Below are 22,183 nucleotides of genomic sequence, written 5' to 3' on the forward strand. Positions count from 1 at the left end.
GCATGGACTTACTTGGACTCACTCCGTCTGAGCCCAAGCATTGGGCAGAAGCTCAAAGGGCACCAGGGACATACAGAGAGAACTAAAGTGGCTGGCATCAGAGTGATAGCTGGAGTGGCAGCTTCCTCCTAGACGGAAGTGCTGGCAGAGGCCATTGATCCTTTTCTGACCCCTCCCCCTACAGAGCTAGCAGGTAGGCACCATATCTGAGTCTCTATCATCCCTGCTAACACCACTAGCCCCATCCTGGTAATTCCCTGAGACCTTGCCCCACCCAACTTGAGGGCCCACTCAAACTCTTTTCCATACAAACAGCCTGTCTTGGCTCATCCTTCAGACTTTCCTGAAATCTCTCAAACAAGCAACATCTGGTCTTGGCATGCCCCATATCCCTCTTCAAGTGGCTGAAGGCCAGTACTAGCTGCAGCTGGCCTTGGTTTGCAGCTTGATCTCTCCTGAGCACCTTCAAGCCCAGCACAAATAACAGCCATCTGCAGGTCACTTTGTAGCTCAGGCTGGGTGGCCCCAGGCAGAACACAGGCAGTGGCTGACTTTGGCCGGCACTTCACAGGAGGCCCCAGAGCCAGCACATAAGGTGGACAACTTCAGGCCATATCAAAGCATTACACAACCACTTCCACAAGCAACACACTCAAGGGGTAAATTTGGTGGGCACCAGAGCCCCGCTGAAGTAAGTCCTGCTCCATGGGTCCTACACAGCTGATCCTCTACAGTAGTCAAAGCCAGTCTATGCAGCTGGACAGTCTAGGGTAAATCCCTCCCATTGATGTTCTAATAGCAACCAAGCCTCAACAACAACAGATGGGTGTACCCAGCCCACATAATTGGGGAGCACACCTGTAGGGCCTTGCTTGGGTGATTGGAGAGGCTGTGCCACTGGACCCTACAGAACACCTTTTACATATGCCACTCTACCAAACCCAGGAATACACAACAGCTCTACCTACTACATAGAAACAAACAGAGGGAGGCTGCCAAAACTAGGATACAAAGAAACATATCCCAAATGAAAGATTAGGAAAAAACTGCAGAAAAGGAACTAAACAAAATGGAGAAAAGCAATCAACTAGATGCAGAGTTCAAAACACTAGTTATAAGGATGCTCAATGAACTTAGGGGAAGAGCAGGTAAACTTAGCGAGAACTTCAACAAAGAGGTAGGAAACATAAAAATAGAACTAGGAAACATAAAAAAGAACCAGTCAGAAATTAAGAATACATCGGTTGAAATGAAGAATACATTACAGGGTATCAACAGTGGAGTAGATAAAGCAGAGGACCAAATCAGAGACTTGGAAGATAACAAAGCAGAAAACACCCAATTACAATAGTAAAAAGAAAAAAAAAAAATCCAGAAAAGTGAGAATAGTATTAGGAATTTCTGGGACAACTTCAAGCATTTGCATCATAGGGGTGCCAGAAAGAGAAGACAGAGAGCAAGGAACTGAAAAACCTATGTGAAAAAAACAATGATGAAAAACTACTTCCCTAACATGGTGAAGGAAGTAGACATACAAGTCCAGGAAGCACAGTCCCAAATAAGATAAACCCAAAGAGGCCCACACCAAGACACTTCATCATTAAAATGCTGAAGGTTAAAGACAAAAAGAGAATCGTAAAAGCAACAAGAGAAAAAACAGTTACCTACAAGGGAGCTCGCAAGATTGTCAGTTGATTTCTCAACAGAAACTACATACCAGAAGGGAGTGGCAAGAAATATTCAAAGTGATGAAAAGCAAGGACCTACAACCAAGAGTACACAGCAAAGCTATCATTTAGAATAGGGACATATAAAGAGTTTTCCATACAAGAAAAAAACTAAAGAAGTCTACCACCACCAAACCAATTTTACAGAAAATGTTAAAGGGTCTTCTTTAAAAAGAAGAAAAAAAAAGATTTAAAAATATGAATAATGGAGTGGCAATAAATGTGTATATATCAACAACTGAATCTAAAAAACAAAAACCATCACCAGGCAGAACAGAAAAGACTCATAGAAACAGAGAACATTTTGACAGTTGCTAGGTGGGAGGAGGGTTGGGTGAAAAAGGTGAAGGGATTAAGAAGTACAAATTGGTAGTTACAGAATACTCATGGATGTAAAGTACAGCAGAGGGAATATAGTCAATAATATTGTAATATCTATGTGTGGTGTCAGATGGGTACTAGATTTATTGGGACAATCACTTAGTAAGTTATATAATGTCTAATCACTGGGTTGTACACCTGAAACATATAATATTATATGTCAACTGTAATTGAAAAAAATTTTTTTTAATTAAAAAGAAGAGTTTCTGTCATACCATAATGTTTCTTAATTACTGTGCTCAAAAGATTTTGGTAGGATTTGGATCTTCCTAATCCCCCAGACCCCACAAAGCTAGAACTTGGTGGAACAAGGAGAGAAAAGTTAAAAAAAAAACAGGGTAGGGGGGCATCCAAAACAATTTTTTGCTTAGCAGTCTATACTTCATAGTAAAGACACTACCTTCAAAACAAGAATAAAAGTTAGGCTTTCATATTTCAAAGGAATCTTGGAGATTACATAACCTGAATGTTTTTGAAACATTTTTAATTTTTAGCTCCAGAATTCTCTGTTCAAACAAAAGCCTATGAAAAAAGGGAAGGGGAACTCTGGAGGCTGGCAGTCTATCCCACTCCATTTTAAAACCCTACCCACCACTCGGAGGGACCTTGAGAACACTCACACAAAGTTTAGAAACCACTAATCCAACCTGATTCTCTTAGTTTATAGATGAGGAAACTAAGGCCCAGAAGAGTGAAGTAATTTTCTCAAGGTTAAACTAGTTTAGAGAAACAGTTTATGCTCCTAAGCATTTCTTCACAGTACGGTAACTGCTCCTAGTGAATTACTCATTTCTAAATCGCTACACACGTTTTGGTTTACAAAAGAAAAAGATAAAATTGCACCAGTAAGAAATTGTTCCAAAGCAAAACTGAGACTTTTAGAATTCTACTGATCTGAGACTGAGATTATGCTTTTAAAAATCACATTTTTTTTCTACTGGATTAGTTCATTGCCATCAAAGAACAGCTTCCATTCTTAGTTAGTAACTTAAGCATTATTTTATCAGAAATTTAAGAATATATGATTTTAATGTTTCACTGTATTTTCTAGCAAGTTTTTTTATTTAGTCTTAGACCCAAAATACTTCCCAAAGGAGAGCATCTCCAATTTAGAAATTTATGTCAACAGCAAAATATGACTAATTAATATGAATCAGATTTACTGCCAACTTTTCAGGAATAAATTTATCTTGTCAAGTAGCCCATTAATTAAACAGGAGTATGATAAGAGAAACAAATGATAATAACACAAATAAATTAGATCTCTATGTTTATTATTTTCAGAGAGAAATGTAGCCATGAATGGAAAAACATGTTACACTTTCAATACCAAAATTCAAATGCAATTTTGGCACTGATATTCCATCAGTACATAAAAAAGAAGCAAGACAAAAAAAGGCACTGGATACACATTCTTGATGATTAATATTCTGCATATACTTTGAAGGAGACAGGACATGGGTAAATAAAATGCTGACAATCTAGCATATGCTGTGACAAATGAATGTTATAGCTAAGACCACCAGCTTTGAATATTAAGATATATTTGAAGGTCCCATGTCTTCCCCCTACCCAAAGAAATCAAATGTATTATTTGGTTTCTCCTAGCATTGCAAGGGGCAGCAATTTATGGAGGTTCTGCTATATGCATTGGGTCATCATCTTAAGCAAGGATTTTAAAAAGACTGTTCCTTATCCTAATGTGGCTTGGTCTTCTTGAGGAGGCACAGGGCATAGAAAGATCAATAGAAGCCAGGGAAGAATATTTTGCATCAAATTAGTGCTACAGGCAATGAGTGCTGCCAAATAAAAGTGACTGAGGATTGATCTGGAGTGGGAAGTCTTCCTGAGGATAGGATGACTTGCAAGTAGGCTTGAAAGAAGATAGTTTCACAGTATGCACTATCACAGGTCAGACAAGACTGTGGGTGTATATGCAGGAATGTGTGTAGTGTAGGTAAGTTTGGCTGGAAGAGAGGGGCTGTGAAGGGAAGAACGTGTGTTGTTGATCATGATCACACAAAGACATTCAGTTCAAACTGGTTATAAGAGGCATTATAAGGAGCCTTGAAAACCAGACTATGTTGGGACCTTCCAATGGAGGAATGGAAGGAGATTGAATGAAGGAGATTTGGATCAAAAATCATAAATTACTCTTGGCCAATTTTGGAGTGTCTTGGGAAGATTTGTTGAGAAGGAGAGACTATAAAGGACGGATCTGAGGGAGGAGAGAATTAGAAGCAGGGGCACCAGTTAGGAAACTACCACGCTAATTTAGTCCAAGTCATTAAAAGATGGAAGACTGGGAGAAGTCAAGCTAACAAGATCCCAGTGTGGTTGTGAGTCTTTATCTTCGCTGAGTGAATGAATGAACAAATAAATAAGGGCAAAAGCTCCGAGTGAGAACTTTTAAAAGAGAAAGAGAAGTGCGGACTTAAACTAAATGTACAATCATGGTTGAGGCTGGACGTAGAGGTACACAGGAAGCAGCAGCAGATGAGACGCCAGAATCTGAGAGCAATCAGAACTGCAGGCACACGTAAATTCATCTCCAGGGAGGCACGCCTTTAAGCCGTAGCAGTACAATGATCCTGATCGGGAGCTCACGTACAGAATAAGAAAAGAGGAGGCTGAAGAGTGAGTTTGAGACATGGTCCAGTTTTGGGAAAAGAGGTGTTGGAACAAAGAACCGAGCAAAGACATAACCAGAGGAATTAAGTGGAGAAACAGAACAATGGCATTCCTATTTAGGAACTTCTTAAGAGCGCTCACTTCATTCAGTAATATTTAGTGTGCTTATGGGCAAGCGCGCTGTGCTCCAGGCTGAGGTTTCAGGTGCTAACCACGTAGACACGGCACCATGTTGTCCAAGTGAGGAGAAAAACAAGTCCCTAGAATGGAGTGTGAGGGATGAGTGCACAGCCACAGGGTCCCACTAGGTCAGGGTCAGGCTCAAGGGCAGATGACTTTCCTCAATACCATCAATTCCAGTGGAGTGTGAAGGGGGAGTTCTCTTTGAATAAGATTCCTGTTAACTAGGTGGGGACTCCGAGGAAATCACGTAAGCGTTTTCTGGGCATGTAAAGAAAAGGTTACATGGAGCAGTTCTCCAAAACCTGTCCTTATCTTTCCTCCTTGATCACTTACAAGGGGCTTCAACAACCAACTCACTCTATGCCCATAACCTCCACATCCTTCTTTTCAGCCTGGCCCTCTCTTCTGAGCCCTCCTGCATTCTCCAGTTGGCCCTCTCACCTGGACGCCCCTATTTCCAACCCAAACTTGATTTATCTAAAATGCCCTGGTTCCCTCGAAATCTGAGAGTTGCCTGGTGCTGCCCACTTCTGCACTGGCACCAGCATTCTTACTGAAATCCAGGGGTGGAGCCTCTTCTGATTCCCCCTCACCCCTTCCTCCACCCCCCCACCACACTCCTACTCAGCCTGTTTCCGACTCTTTCTGAATTCCTCCTTTACAGTTTCACTGCCACTAGTTTCGACTTCACTAACTAGATTATCACATAGCATCCTCCTAACTCACCTCTCTGGGTATCTGCTTCTAGCCTCAAAATGTTAATTCTTTTAGAGAAGCAAAGTACAGTTTTAGAATATATCTTAAACATGCTTAACGACCAAGGAAAACAAGTCCAAATGCCCCATAAAAATAGAAATAGCGACTCTACAAATGGATTGTGATTAGATTACTAATTTTTCTTTGTAAATTGTGTCCTAGTCTCTGTTTGTACCACAAAATCCCTCAGCAACAAAAGCACAGGAAATGAAAAGTTCACTCTATGAATTTTAAAGTACAAATTCCAACTCCAAGGAGATAAAAGGAAGACATTTGGAAATGCCTTAAATAGTGTCCATTTTTTGTTTTATGAATGTTGGTTATACAGCACAAAATTGTTCTTGTGAAGCTATGGAGAAAGGGGTTTCTGATTAAATGAAATAGGAATTGGCTTGAAAAACCTCCATTATAGCATATAACAATTTCGAATGCAACTTCTGGTTTGATTTCAAGGTTGGATACCACATCAAAGTCACCTTGAATAGCATTTAATTGATCCACAGATACTGTAAGTATTAATCATTGTCAGTCTAACCATAAAGAACCATAAATAGCCCTGGCTAGCCAGCCTGTGAACCGAAAGGTTGCCGGTTCAATTTTCAGGCAGGGCACATGGCTGGGTTGCAGGCTAGGTTCCCGGTCAGAGGCGTGTGAGAGGCAATAGAGCAATGTTTCTCTCCCTCTCTGCCTTCCTCTCTAAAAATAAATTTAAAAAACTTTTTTAAAGAACCATAAATATGTATATATTTCCCTAGAGTTCTTTATAAAATATAAGATATAAAGAAAAATTTAGTCTTAAAAACAAAGGGAGAAAAAATACCTACCCTGGATTAGAAACTTCCATCAATATCCAGGCAAAGGAAATTATACCATAAACAAGGCTACTTCACAGCAAGATTTATTAATACATCCAAAAGAAAGAAAGAAAAATCATTTTGTCACACTATATACAGATAATACATACAGTGTTTTATACACATATTACATCAGTTTTTACACAAGAAAAATATACATAAAAATGTAAACTTTTGTATACAAAAACCCTTAAACAAATTAAACAAGGACCAGATAACAAAAGGAGACCAATCCGTTATTATTTTCATCAAATTTTTAAAACAGTAATACAGTACATTCATTGAGATATATATGGAAAATGTGAGCCGTCTCTTTTAGTTTAAAGGGAAATTACAAACCAAAAGCCCGTCACCTCCCAAAATGTGGTCTCCCCCAGCAACACTACACCCAATGCCATAGATACATACACATTCCCTTCAGAACTGGGGGGCTCCTACCGAGACCTGCCAATCTCTTCATCTCACTCCTACAGTCTGTGCAGAATGGAGCGGCTCCTAGCTTTTGTGCATATAACCAAGCTTCCAGCCAATATTATCGCAGATACAGAGAAGATTCTCAGTTTGTAAGTTCCCTTTAAGCAACTTTTTCTTTGTAAATATTTTTAATGTATGGACTGTGAAACATATTTGTGTGCCAAGGTAAATGAGAACACTGAAAAGGATGGGCTTTGAGAAATGCTAGTCCTTGCTACCGTGCAGTTACTTTAAGAGATTTTGAAACTGTGCAACCTGTCTGTCATTTACTGGTTTCAAATGGGCTACCTCACCTTTGATTTCCCACTGCAACTTGGTTTCAACTTACACTTCAGTACTCTAGTTAGTACCATGCAATTGCCAAGAGGCTTTTGTTAAAGGCTGCTTCTGATATCAAGTTCCAGCTAAGCTACTCCGAAATCACTCAGACACCAACCTCAGTTTTAGTCTTCAGGGGTGCTCACACACTGTTTTTGTAATGTCACATTTAGGACTGTCCACCTACAGTCCTCTCTGTAACATCTTAAAACGTAATCTGCTGCCAACTCATCACAAAATAAAATATTTAACGGTTCTTTCTTAATAATCTTTTTCATCCGGTGTGTCAAATTGATATACTAATGAAAAATACTTGAAGCTGTGGGGAATAAGAATTAAATCTATGTCAAGTGCATGCAAACGTGGAGTTCTTTTTATTAAAAAAAAAAAAAAAAAAGTCTGGGAAGACCTTTAATTAAATAAATGCAAAGCATGCTTCAGGCAGCTTCATGAGAGTGCTGCCTTCTCTTAAAGTTGAATTTTTGAACAAGGCAGAATGACAATTAGGTGATATATTCCCTGCAGCAAGAGAGTAGTTAACTTCCCCCAGGCAAAATGATCTGGTGATCATTGTTTATTAATGAAAGGAAGAGGCAAATTGGTGAATTAAGTTGATCTAGAAGATGGTATGTGACATACACTAATGGTAATATTAGGACTGCTTTATAACTGAAATAAACAGGCTGGGTTGTGGTACGTCTGTATTTCAGAGAGAGGAAAAATGCACAAGGTTCTCAAGTGAGTCTCAAGCTCTCTTCCGCTCTCATGGGAAAGATGGTGTTTTAAAAATGACAGCCTCCATCTCAATTAGAAAAAAAAAAAAAGGAAAAGGAAGATAAATAAATAATGTGTGGATGTCTTTAGATGAGACTTTTAAATAATTTTTGATAATGTATTTTAAATCATTACATACAACTGCCACTGCAGTGACAATGTTCCAGTAGGGGCAGCATTTTGCTAAATGTAAAAGATTGCCATTTAAAACTCATACATATACATGTGTATGTACAGTATATCACACCATTTATATACATATATATCTAGAGAGCAATATTTCATTGCCTTGGAATATCTATGTATTTGCTCCCACAATATATACTAAAGACATACTGTGTGAGTATATAGGAAAGTATACGTACACATGCTCCAACATGTATAAATACACTTCTGTCTGTGTGTGCATAAGAGCTTTAAAGGCACAATAGATAGGGATGCAAGTTTTCTAGAGAGTTGCAGCAAAGTTAAAACAACACAAATGTGAGGAAAGTCAAAAGGAAATATAGTGGAATTCGTTACACAAAATTCATTAAAGCAGTTTCATCATGAGTAAGATGGAGTTATAAAATTCAAGAGGCTTGCATGTCACTTTGTATGCTTTTCATTAAAATGAAACGGTAAATTTGTGATTAAATCAAAGTAAAATAAAGTTTTAAATGACAATAAATGAGGAAATAAACCTAACACTAATATCAATCACAAAATCAAATTCTTTTTTCAATTTAAGTAAAATGGCCCCAAATTATCTAGGTAACATTTTAAAAAGTTTTGTTTGAATGTTGATTTGGGTCGTGTTTTTGAGACAAAGATGAATGCCTGATTCTCAAAATTACTACAGAAAATATTACCAAAACTTGTATCTTCTGGAATATTTCAGAAATAAAGATCTTTTAAAAGAAAGAGCTGAGAAATTAATGAAAAACACTTAAGACAAAAGCTTCCTGCTAGAACGGATACAATAAAGAACAACACAATGGTGTTTTAAGTGTTGGAAGATTGACTTAGAAGGTAATAAAGATGAAGAATAGTAGAACTGGCAAATAAGAATAGTTCTAAGAGAAATTCAGTTATAATCACCATAAAGAAGACTAGAATCCAAAGGATTTCTTCCACCTTAGAATGCTATGATGATGGACTCTATACTGTCACCTCTTCCTGCTTACAGAATAATCCAGAATTTTCCGCAGATGTATAATCTTGCTTAACAAAGGCTGTTTTTCTATTACACACACACATTTTTAGGGAAATAAATGTATATAGCTTTATCTATACACACACATATACATACGTGTATATATAGATTTATACAAATGTATAAATAAACATAATACTTCTCAATCTTTCCATTGACAAGGCAAATTCACATTCAGCAAAGTGCCACCACATCCCATATACATATCTCTATACAGATATACACAAAGGGTCTAATGTCACCCTTCAATTAGGGGGAACTTATTCTAGCGAATCCCATGAATCAGTAACTGAAGGGAGTAATGGCACCAATACAAACTCCCTTCTTTCATTTGCATGCATATGTACAAGAAATATGCAGATTTTTAAAAATCTATAAATCAAGAGAGAATGGACTTGGGAGATGCTGCAAAAAATACAACTGTAAAAACAAAACAAAACATGTAAAGCTTTCTTAGGTCTTGACTATATATAAGATGGATGAGGCTTCAAAGAGAACTATAAACTCAGGTGTATTACCAGAAATTGTTTTGACATAGTTTAAAGTACATGATTTTTTTATATTAAAAATAAATGTGATTGGAGCATTTAATAACTCTAGTTTTAATTATTTTAGACCACCAGATACTTCAGTAATGAATGTATAGCAAAATGACAAACCACAAAATACAGGAATGTTTAATTCCATATGAATCAAGTCAAGGATAGCATATTTTTTCCTATATCCAAAATATGGGGGCAGGAGGACACTCTAACTTCATAAATAATAGCACAACTGAGTAATTTTTTCCCGTTTTTGGAAATAACTGAAATCATGTTTTGAAGTGTGCTTGGTGAAATGATCCCATCAACTCTTTAAACAAAGTAGCCCCTTCAAAAATTGGCCTACAAAATTCTTTACAAAAGGCCTATAATTTTCTTACCTTCACCAAGAAAAGATAATCAACAGTATTTTCTAACTGAAAATATGAAGAAATCTATCAATATAAAAAAAAAAAAAAAAAAAAAAAAAGGGTTCAACTGATCTCTGGTCCCATCTCCCCAATAGATAAACACTGCTCTGTCTTATTTTTATGCTCAAAAGCGAGAGGCTGGTCTTAGAACCTGTTTTTCTCATGTCGTTTTAAAAACATAACATAATATCTTAATCAAAATGGTAGAATAAGATGTACATGATATCAGAGCTAGCCTTTTAACATAAGATAACATGAAGAATTTGGTGTGTTTATACTACAGACACTGAGAAACTAACTCCAATACCCTCAACTCAATAAGTCATATTTCTATAATACACTGTTACTTTTCTCTATTTTTACTGAAGCACACATTCATCTCTCACACACGTGCACCCAATGTATATTTTTGCATGTGTGTAAAAACACAGACATATACATGCACACAAGTAATTTAATTCTATTTTTAAGTCACAGTGGGAATTCCTTAGTGAGGAGGGATAAAGATTCCTGAATAAGACACTGAGAACATCTAGATTTATTATTTCTCTATTTTACTTCCCAACTTACAGAATCAACTGTAAATTAAAGAATAAATCCGTAGGAAATAAGAGGTCTTAAAAACTTAGTTTACAAATTCCAGCTACAGTAGTTGGGAATTTTACTCGATCTATGTATTTCTATTTACCCTGTAACTAAGCTTCTAGCCATCTTAAGTGTAAACCACAGATCATTTACTAAAGAAACATGATTCTCAACAATTCTATGAGCAGTAATAAATGGTCTAAAGGTGTTCTACATTTTGAGGCCCAAGGATATCCTTTTATTTTATATCTGCAAGGTAGCAAAGGATAGCTATACACCTTGACACGGCAGAGATCCAGTGTAGAAAGGTGCTTCACTAGTTTGTCAAAAAACAAAAACAAAAAAAGAAACCCTCATATATAATTTTTTAGCTATTAAACACATAGGCAACATAAATCATTACACTCAATACAGCTTTAGTATAAAACTTATAATTTATGAGGTGATGTTAATAGCATAAATTAATATACCTTTCTCTCTTAAAATCTACAATAAGTTTTCTGAAAGCTCACTGGGGAAGGAAATTTTTAAATAAAAGTTTTAAAGCTGTGCGTGATGGGAAAGGATTCTGAACGCTGAAGCCGAGATGAGAGGCTGAAGGAGAAAGGAAAAACGTCCTATGCAAGACACTGTGGGCTATGAAACCAAATGTTTTCTCTTTCTTGCGCTCTCTTCAATGATGAGTCACCTTTAGTTTCTTGAAAACTATTTTTTTATTTTAAAATCTGCCCTAATTTCCACAAGGAATCCCTGAGACATACTCAACACTATACAGTGAAAGAACCATCACTGTTGAGAGGAACTGATGCAACCTTTCCAAGCAGATGAAGACAATGTCCACACTAACCTGCGAAGCCCACCCTGAACAGGGCAGGGTGGAGTCACTTCGGGGCCAAATCGGCCTATTCCCCAAGCAAAAGCAATGGTGTGGCATTGAGCTGCGCTGGAGCCTTCTGCAATGCATGTTGAACATTTTTCCAAAGGGAACTTTGGGTGCATACAGAGCTTACATCAGTGGTCCCCAGCTTTAAAAAACAAAAAGCAAAAATCAAAAACCCCAAGTGAAAGAAGAGGATTCTGTTACTCTTAGGCCAGGATCCATACAGGCCACGGATGTGTGTGTGCACACGGCAGGGCTGGGCTGGGCTGAGCAGGCAGGCAGAAGGGGAACCGAAGGAAAGCCGGGCTGCCCAGCAGAGCTTACTGAGAAAGAGTGAGATTTTCTCATCTTAGATTATTTTGCAGACTGAACTTTACATCACCAAACACTCTGCCACTGAAAGGAACCAAACGTTCCCAAGATCCAGGAACCTAAGGTAAAGAAAGTCAAACCAAATTTGCTCTCTCTCTGAGGCCACATTTCCTTTTATTAGCTCTGTATCACAGTGTAGAGAGAGGAAAGCTAATGAACAATAAGAGCTGGAGTGAAAAGATAATTTTTTGTTATTTGGAAATAAGGCTCTCTAAAGTTGACCCACAATTTTTGCATTAATGATACTTGCTATTAAGAGAGACATAATCATTGATTTATTTTGTATTTTCTTTCCTAACTCACTGGTCAGGGGAAAATGACTGCGTTCTTTCCTGGTATTTGATTACACATCTTTCAAAAGATGGCATTTAAAATCTTACTTTAACCTACACACCATGGATTTTGGATCTCTCCAGAAAATACTGGATATTTTATAAAGTTCAAGATACTAAGAAGTCATTAAACTGTTTTACCTTTCTATAGAATGGCAGTGAAGATTTGATTATTTTCAATGAATTGAGAGAGGAAAAATCTACTTTCTATCATACATATATCCCTATCTCTCATCCCCACCCCCAAGAAATATATTCCTTGTCAGGAAAGTTTTTGGAGTGATGTAGGTGTTGGTGATGAAAGAGATATAAACGAAGACTATTCGGGAGGACCACCTTTTTCTTCCTAGGAATACCTTAAATTGCCTCAATACAATAGAGAGGCCTGTTGACCATTTAGAAGACCATTAAACATTAGATTACTCTCTATATAACAGGTTAAAAATAGAATTTAATTGAATGTGAAAAGAAGGCTAAAAAGAAAAAGGATGAAGAAAATAGAAACTAAACACCTAAAATTTTAATGAATTTCAAACCTATTAAATAATTAGTTTAGTGTTATTAATAGCCTTATCTTTTTACAATACCAATCCACAACCACCTTTTGAACTAACCTGGAGAAAAGGCTGCCTCATCCCAACATTGCTGATGAAGCCCACCACCCCCATGGCCCAAACGCACGGAGGGACCGCAGGCAAGTACCCATGAACTGACAGCATGGGATGTCCCTACACATGCGCAAATTCTAGTGCCAACTGGTAAAAACTGAATTGTGCAGGTCAACAGAAATTTAAATTCTCTCACACAAGAAGAAAATTGTACCGATGGGGTATATCATAGACATCGTTTCTTTCCAAATCAAAGGACTGTCTTTGCTTCTCTGGGTTGTAATCATGTATTGAGAACGATTAAGAAGCTTTAGTGTTAGTCACAGAACATGACGACTCCTAACTTGCAGTTGAGAGACTAGGCTTATTTAAGAAATAATTGTTATAAATAATTATTTGACAAAGATGAAGTATTAGCTTTCTTTAGCCTGAAGCCTCTCCAGACACTAGCTACAATTTTAAGAAAAAAATATTTCCAACTTTATCTCCATACCTACTATTTGCTTCTCATTAAATTATCTTTTCATGGAGGGACACTAAACACACCACACTGCCTGCCAACATGAAATTGCTCAGGAAGGAATTTATAAAGCAGTCATATCTCATATGGTAGGTTACTACAGAAAGTAATCCTCCACTGTATAAGTTATGTGACAATAATTAGAAAAATTTTTGATTGCATAGTCTGTTAGTTGGTGGGTAAAGTGTAATTGCTATTAACTATTGTAAATCGTTTACTAGCTACATAACCTACCCAGATGTGCAAATTGCTAAGCCATTTTTAACAGAGGAAAAAACTATGTCTTAAGCACTTTAATTAAAATAACATTAACAATTAGGTAGAGAGAGTAAAGGAGAGAAAACATCTTCATATGCTATAGATCACAGCCAATGAAAAGCATACATTAGAATGGAATTCAGATTTTCAGAACATAGAATGTATCCATTAACTGCAGCAACTCTGTAAATTAAATCACATTAACAATCTAACTGGCCTTTATAAATGGTCCCAAAGAACTGCAGAAAGAGTGAACCTTCTTTGCCATGACTTCTCATAAGTTTAACACTAGAATAACAGCTAGTTTTCACCTAATTAGGACCTTATATAAAATGTTTTTGATTCCAGTATTGCCTTATTATAGCATAAGTGCTATTTTAAAAGATGAATTTTCATATTTCTGGAGTAAAAGACACTTCATTCCTTTCTTTACATATTAATAGCAAACCTATTACTAATAGGCTAGAACTGCTCCATTAGCTACAAGAAAAACGTAACGTATATCTCTGGGTTCGACAGGTGTTCTTCTCTTCCAAAAAAGGGACTCAAGAAACAGCAAGCGCAAAGCAAATTGCAAGCTCGGATATTTGTTTGGAAGTAGATGAAATGAAAGGGGGGAAAAAATTTTTTTTAACTAATTCCTCAAGCCTACACTGGTACTGTCTATGGGGTGCCCTTTCTTCAGCTATTACCATGGGCATCTAAACAAAAATGAATTTACTCAAAGTTTTTGGTGTGAAGCTATAACTGGCAATATTCCTGATCATTTCTTGCCTCCTTACTAGAAAGCAGAAAAGGGCTTTTAAATGCACATAAAACAGAAAATTGCAAACAATAAAAAGTGCAACTTACTGCAAACTCAGTTTTGATAACTGAAGAATTTCAAGCAGCTACCACAAAGGACAAATAGCCAGAAAAGTTCAAATTGACTACCATGACTTTCCCTTTGCTGTTAAAGAAGGGTTGATAAGAAAGTCAAAGCGCTGCTCTGATACAACCTCTAATTAGTATGCGATGGAGACTCACTCATATTGCTGGGAATGGGCAGTTGTTATAATGGGGTGTGAAGAGTTTAGCAAACTGACACTTTTGAGCAGAAATAACTACTCAATCATCTTATTACAGTACTTTAAAATAAAAAAGCTTACTAACATAGGTTCACAGGTGAGAAATATTCAAATGGTCTGTTCTCACCATTCAGAATAGAAATTTATGGTGATACCAAATATAATTTCGCTTTGTGACATAAGTTATAATTTAGAAATTTCTCAATCTGCAAAAAAGGCAAAGCTATTAAAAATAAATCTTCCAATCAGTTATCATGATTAAAAAAAAGAAAACTAAATATATTACAAACATATTTTTGGCCCACAAAAAGAAACTTCAATAAATACAAAATAGGGCATAGAATGATTTCATACAGTCATGTGACTTTTCTCCTCTATAATCTCAGTCACATAATATCTGCACAATGCCTGCTGATCACCATCATTCCTTTAAAAAGCAGAGAAAGAAAAGCTTTTGAAAGAAGGGATTGGTTAAAAGTAACATGACATAAAGAGAATATATATAGGAAGTAGGAAAATACATCCAAATCTTTACTTATTGAAAAGGAATTAAGATCAAATATTCCCTGACAAATGAAACATTATATCACATGATTAATAGATATGTTCTCTCTACCTCATCTTTTAAAATATATATGTAAATTAGACTAGACTCAGGTATATATACCCAATGGTATCTCAGGGGACAGTGAGACGTCTCAGCGAAAGCAGAAGACAGATGCCTTTAAAATCTAGTTCCGCCCTTCTGGGGGAGGGGAGAGGGCAGGGGAGAAGGCAGGTAAAAAGAAAACTCACATACTCATCTCATAGTCACCGATTTACTAAACTATCCATTATGATTTTTAAGCCTAAAATCTTGGTACTTTAAGAGAACTTCCCAAAACTTAAAAATTAAGCACTTAAATTATTTTAAAAGTACCAAAGGATGGATAAAATTTGTCTCATTTCCATAATCTGTTTTGAAAAAAACTTTAAAAATGTATATCCTTCAGATAGTACATATCACTTCACAACTGGTACACTGATTCTACAAGTGTCTTCAACATTTTACAAATCTTACCAAAGAATCACTACTGTAAACATGAAAAATTCAAAAGCAAAAGATAGATCAAGAAGTTCACAGATGCCATCTTTCCAAATCTATCTGATCTATCCTGTTTTTCACATAGAAATATTTCCTTTAATTACAGCTTGCCAATGTATTCCAAGACAGAGGGATGTAGGAACGAATGCATGTCTAAAAAGGCAATCTAACCAGCAGACCCCAGCATCTCAGCAGCCCTGCAGTCATTCCTGGCGAGCATTCCACAACACCCCCACAGCACTGGCACGAAGCCTGCCTTTCTGTGTTCCTGGCTGACTCGGCAGAAAAGGGTTGTGCTATTCACGTGACCAGACCACCCCCTTCTCAGTGGGGAAGAACAACCAGCTTTCTTAGGGTTGCGAGATGTGGGAAAGAAGTAAGAGGCTTATATACTCATTAGGGAAAAAAATAACAATGGGACAGCTGCTTCCTGCCCTGCACAAAAACACGTGTGGGCGCACACATACACATGGGCAGTCAAAAGACTACTTTTTTTCTTTTTAATTAAACATGATCACAATTAGGAATGGAATCCTGGCCTCATGTGGTATTTAGCAGTTGGTGCTAAGTCAGAGCCTTGGTCTGCCTCTGCACCCCGCTGGCTACGTCTTACACACAGGGACTTCGTGAACAGGATCGTTCTATCTGGAACCACCTATGCAAAGACCTGGTAATAGAATGGAAAGCATTGATCTGAATACTAGGAAATAGTAAAGGGCACTGGTAATCTGAGGTATCTTCCACTTCTAGGACTTGCTGCTGAAAGGAATTCTATGCAGTCACTGTGCTGAGCCACTAAGGAGACCACGGGGGCGAGTGAACCTGCCGGGAGGGAATGAGCACCAGTGCACGGGGCACATGTGAACACTGAAGCAGGGTCCACTGCAGGGCAACTTGTCTAACTGGAAAAGGGAGTTCCCCTCGAGTCCCCATCTGTTATTTTTAAAATCTTCTTTAGGAAAAGGGGAAGGGGCAATAAAGAGGAAACAAAGATAGAAAATACCGGGTTTCCCACCTGCCTGCAAATACACAGACACGCTCAGTTAGGGGAGGTAAAGGGAGAAGATGCATTATTGGTACTTGTAGCTGTGGCACCTGTTACTGTGAAGCCTGTAGGAGGGGCTATAGAACTGTGGCTGGGCTGCAGGTCCTTGGGAATGCCACTGTGAGAACTCAGCTGGTGGCCGAAGGCTGCGCTGAACTGAGGGAGCTGCTGCTTGGGAGAGGTGGAGGCCATTAGTTCAGCAGAAGGCCCCATGCCACTGAAGCTGGTCTGCGGCAACCCCGGGAGCACGCTGGAGCTGCTGGGGGTCACGGTGGCGAAGGCAGGCTGTGTGGTCTCTGAGTTCGAAGTGGTGGGTGGCGTGGACAGGGACGTGGAAAGAAGATGTCCATCTGCGTCGAGAAGGTTGCTAAATGGAGAGGGATCTCCAAGGTTGACAGGGAGATTGCCCCAGTGAGTTCTGGGGTTTACGACTCCTCCAAGTGGCACCTCAAGTTGGGGTGGGAGCAAGTGCTGTGCCATGATGGGCATCTCTGCTGAAAAGGTAGCTGCCATATTATCACCAGAGAAAGATGTGTGGGGAGAGGTGATATGGTCACTGTACGGAGACGGCACGTGCTCACTATCATAATGGCTTCCATGGGGCGAGGAGTGTGAATGATCACTGCTGTATTGCTGTCGTGAGGTGATTAGGTCATCTGCCTTGCTCAGCAGCTGGGCAGGAAGTGGCCTCTGGGAGGCATGGCTGCCATCATGAAGTCCATGAAACTGTCCTGGGAAGGCTCTCTCCCCAAGTGCACTCTGGCTGATCAGAGTGGCAGAAGTAAGGCCAACGTTGGCTGGGGCAGAGAACTGCCCCTGGATCTGCCCTGCCAGGGGTGTAGGTGGGTTAGACAAGGTAGCAGAACGGAGCAGGTTCTCATCCAGCTCTAGACTAGAAAAATTATCATGGACTATGCGCCCATTCAACAGCTCCCCGAGGTCTGTGTTTACTTCTCGGCTCAAGGACTGAATTCCTGAAGCCCCAGTACCTGTGGAGAACACCCCTATTCCTCTGTCTGACAACTCCTGGACTGGCACACCATCTGACGGGGTGAGCACCCCAATGGTACTCAGGCACTCGAGAGAAGTCACAGCCTGCAAGGCCCGTTCAAGCTCCTCGGCCTCTTCGGTTGTTGGGAGGAGGTCTCCATTCTTTCCTGAGTAAACAAAGGCCACCAAAAATCAGCAGAGCTTTTACATGTCCCATACTACAAAAACCATACATTTGAATCACCTTCGACAATATTCTATAAAAGGAGACCCTATTGAGAAGAGAACTTTGCAAGGATTGGATTGGAAGGAAAAAGTGAAACATTAACCTGCAAGGCAGGTCTGAAATGTCAAGTTGTCCTGGAACTTGTATCACATCTTCAGTTTATTTATAAATAAACTATTTTATCAAAGTGTTAGGAAGGAGACTTGACTTTGAGTGGTGAGCATATAATACAATATACGGATGATGTATTACAGAATTGTACACCTGAAACCCACACAATTTTATTAACCGAAGTTACACCAATAAATTCAATTTTTAAAAAGTGTTAAATTCTTGGGGATTCTAAGTACTACCAATTTAAAACTCATGGTGACTACTTGAATATACATGCTTTTACTTTAAGTTATAGTAAAGCCATTAAAAAAAAAATGTCCTATCAGTTCAGATTCAAGACAAAGGCCGTGCAGGAGGAGTCCACAGAGTCCTTCTGCCCTCTGACTCATCCAGCTGGAGGAGCAGCTGTGCACACCAGGATACAGAAATTCATACGTGTGCCTCAGCACAACACTAGGCACTCAGTTCATGTCACAGGTTACCTTTTATAATGCTTCTAATACTTCCTTCTCATTCTTCATTTTTCTCACATTACGAACTAATTTTTGTAAAATGGAAGCCCATGGGCCCACACTGATTTCACTTCCAATACTAAAACATCTATTGTTAGAAACTTGATTAATCACCACAGAAATATCCAGGATTTAACAATGAAATGAACATTCTGAGAGTTTAAAAGATTTCCCATGGAAGCACCAGAGAATTGGTGGGATTGAGCAAACTGATTTTGGAGAAGTACACTTTAACTGAAGTACAGGGTGGGAAATTAAAATCAGGACAAGTTCAAAAACGTTTCAATAAGCTCAAGTTTGAAATGTCTTTGCTTTGCTCAAAAATAAACTCAAGTAAAATGACTCACTTTAAAAGAATGAAGTTATAAACCTAGCTATCAAATTGCACAAGTTACCTTCTGAAAAGGGTAAATTAGCCTATGCAAGCACCATATTTTTTATCTACAGTCAAAGACATTACATGTGAGGAGGGATACTTCAAACACATCTCAAAAAACTATTTTCCACCCTGACCAGCCTGGTTCAGTGGGTTGGGCACTGTTCCATAAAGCAAAAGGTTGCCGGTTAGATTCCCAGTCAGGGCACATGCCTGGGTTGTGGGCCAGGTCCCTGGTTGGAGGTGTGTGAAAGATGACCAATGGATGTTTCTCTTCCTCTCTTTCTCCCTCCCTTCCCCTCTCTCTAAAAATAAATAAAATCTTAAAAACAAACAAACAACTGTTTTCCTTTTTAAAAAATCATTTTAAAACCCAGTTTTCTTGAATGACAATATTGATCATACCTTCAAAAAAATCAAAATCCTGTAAGTCATCAGGTAGCCGTGGCAGGACGTCTGAAAAGTCCTCCTGGTTCAATTCCAAGTCATGTGGAATGTCAGTGATCTCGTTGGCAATGTCATCCGGCAACTCATCAGCACTCAGCTCTGGCGTGGACGGGCTCCTGGGAAAGATGACACGGTTGGCCCACCACTCCCTTTTCACCTTCACACCAATGTCACCAATACAAGTTCCTCAAACAAGAAAATGGGGAATCCTAACTCAAAATGTCTCCTTTCCTACTTAAAGAGAAGGAAATTTGAAAGCAAAAAGATAGACCTCACCATATGTAATAACCTATTTCTACGACCTTTAATTAGGTATTAACAGAACCATTTTGAGATAGTATTTTTAACTTCAAATCAGTATAATGAATTACAGTTTGGTGTAGCAAATGTGTTTTAATACTTTCAACAGATAAAATGAAGATGCCTGAAACAGAAGCCTCATTCATCTGTCAAAATGCTTACCCCTGCCAAAATTAATAATACATCAGATTTCTGATGGAATACTTCTGTTGGGACAGCTACGAAATTTCTGTAAAATAGAAACATCTGAGAATAGACAATTAAATTCTCAATTCCAACATCTGCTCTTTTTGTTTTAATCAAAAGCTTTGTTTCTGATCTAACATAGCAGATATTTGGTAAAAACTGTGCAGAAACTAAAAAGCTTAGGCTGATATGCCAAATGGTGCATTTGTAGCCTAGTTCCAACACTAGGGCAGTAAATAAAACTAGATGTCCTGAGAACACCCAGCACATCTAAGGGATCTGTGAACTCGGGCGCCATCACTGACCGGATCTGGGAGGCCTCCACTGGCAGTGAGACGCTGGTGGGCATGCTGAGGTTCCCTTGGGGTACTGCAGGGGGAATGGGTTTTTGGGGTCGACGAGGTCCACGCCTTCGCTTCTTCTTGTGTTTTTTGGTAAGTGCAGGAGGCTTGGTTTTTTTCCTGGGTTTCCTCTGCTGCTGGTGCTGAACTTTACGGGAGCTATCTCCTCTCAAGAAATTGTCCTTTGAAATGAATAAATGGGTATTTTTAAACAACTACCTAAAAAAATACTTATGACTTTTAATATTTCACATAATGCTTAAAACATACCATTTACCTAAAACTATGTATAACAATAAATAAATGAATAGAAATTCATTTTTTATTTAATTCAAATCAATTCAATATATACGCAGTTCATCCCACTTTTAAAGACATTGTGACAGGTGCTGTAGTATAAACAATTTTTAAAAATTTAATTTGCACTCTCAAAGGACTTACTCTACAGTAATTATACAGTATAACTAAATATAGTACAGAGAAAATTGTGCAGTAGTGATATAAATAGTTTCTATGGGTACACAAAAGAAAACACGATTATTTTTAGTTTGTTAAAGTATAAGTAAAATTTTACATCGTTGGGGTCGAGGGGAAGACCATTTTAGGCTAAAGAAAATGGCATAAGCCAGACAAAAAGAACAGCAGATAAACGGGTCTGACTAGTACTTGGGGCATAATCGAGCATGAAATATAAACGTAAGCTATAAAGAAGTTTGGCACCAGACCAGGTATGACTTTGACTATCCCGTTAAAGATTTTAAACTTATTTTATAGACAATGGAACATGATTTTTGATGAGAGTAGCATGACTTGACAAATGTTTTAAAAGGATTAATACCCTGGTAAGCAATGTGAAGGGATAGCTAAGTGAATGCAGGTAACAGTTCCAATCAGCGGGCTATTTCAACAGTCAATACAGGGTAAATAGCTAAAGGCAGAGTGAGTGGGAATGGACAAGCAAGGGCGTGACAGACAGGGTTCTCATGACTTGACAGCCTCTTGGATGTGGTGAGGATGGAGGGAATATAAAACTCTAAAATGTCTCTAGGGAGACTGTTAGGTAATGATACCATTAGATGGATAGAGAACACAGCAGAAAGTTAAGAAGCTCGGTTTGGCTCACAAATAGTTTGAGCTATGAGATGTCCAGGAGGTAGGAGAAAGCTGTATCTGGTGTACAGAAATAAAGGAACAGACATACATGTAGACCCAGAAATCAAAACATAGAAAAAGTCCTTCAAGTAACTGACATGGGCCAGGGAGACCAGGTAAAGAAAGAGAGAAATAATGAGGACACAGCTTTATAAAACTGCTGCAATAAGTGAATAGGCAAAGGAAGAAGAACCAGAAACTAACATGTGACTACCATACTTCGTCAATTTCTAGATGCACATTTTATTTTCTGCAATTGGGGAGCATTGTACAATAATGCTGTCTTTTAATTGCTGTCAGCCAGGTGATGGTCATTACAGCTGACTTTGCCTACACACATGCTCCAAGCTGGTCACAGCTCTTAGTGCTGTCGTCATTTGAATGAACATATGTGCACTGTTGGTTTTACATATAGAGGAAAAACTGTTGTGTACGCAGAAAAACACAAAGAGCAACAGGATATAAAATTGTTATCAGTGAAGCAAACATTCAGTATTGAAGAAATGACCACAATTCTGTTTGTTTTTGTTTTTTTCAAAGCAA

General features: G+C 38.4%; 1 protein-coding gene across 1 annotated transcript in view; it reads right to left on the minus strand.

Moving 5' to 3' along the window:
- Positions 1-15,998: 15,998 nt before the first annotated feature.
- Positions 15,999-22,183, minus strand: part of INO80D (INO80 complex subunit D) — a 31,966-nt gene continuing 25,781 nt past the window's right edge. The window contains exons 7-9 of the mRNA XM_090268603.1: positions 20,453-20,670; positions 19,620-19,777; positions 15,999-18,153 (exon numbers count right to left, since the gene is read on the minus strand). Coding sequence (XP_090124729.1) covers positions 16,991-18,153; positions 19,620-19,777; positions 20,453-20,670 — 1,539 coding nt within the window. The 3' untranslated portion in view covers positions 15,999-16,990. The remainder of the gene's footprint in view (positions 18,154-19,619; positions 19,778-20,452; positions 20,671-22,183) is intronic.

Source organism: Furipterus horrens, unplaced genomic scaffold (assembly GCF_987537825.1).
Source record: "Furipterus horrens unplaced genomic scaffold, mFurHor1.1.pri manual_scaffold_1, whole genome shotgun sequence".
In the NCBI taxonomy this organism is placed as follows: domain Eukaryota; kingdom Metazoa; phylum Chordata; class Mammalia; order Chiroptera; family Furipteridae; genus Furipterus; species Furipterus horrens.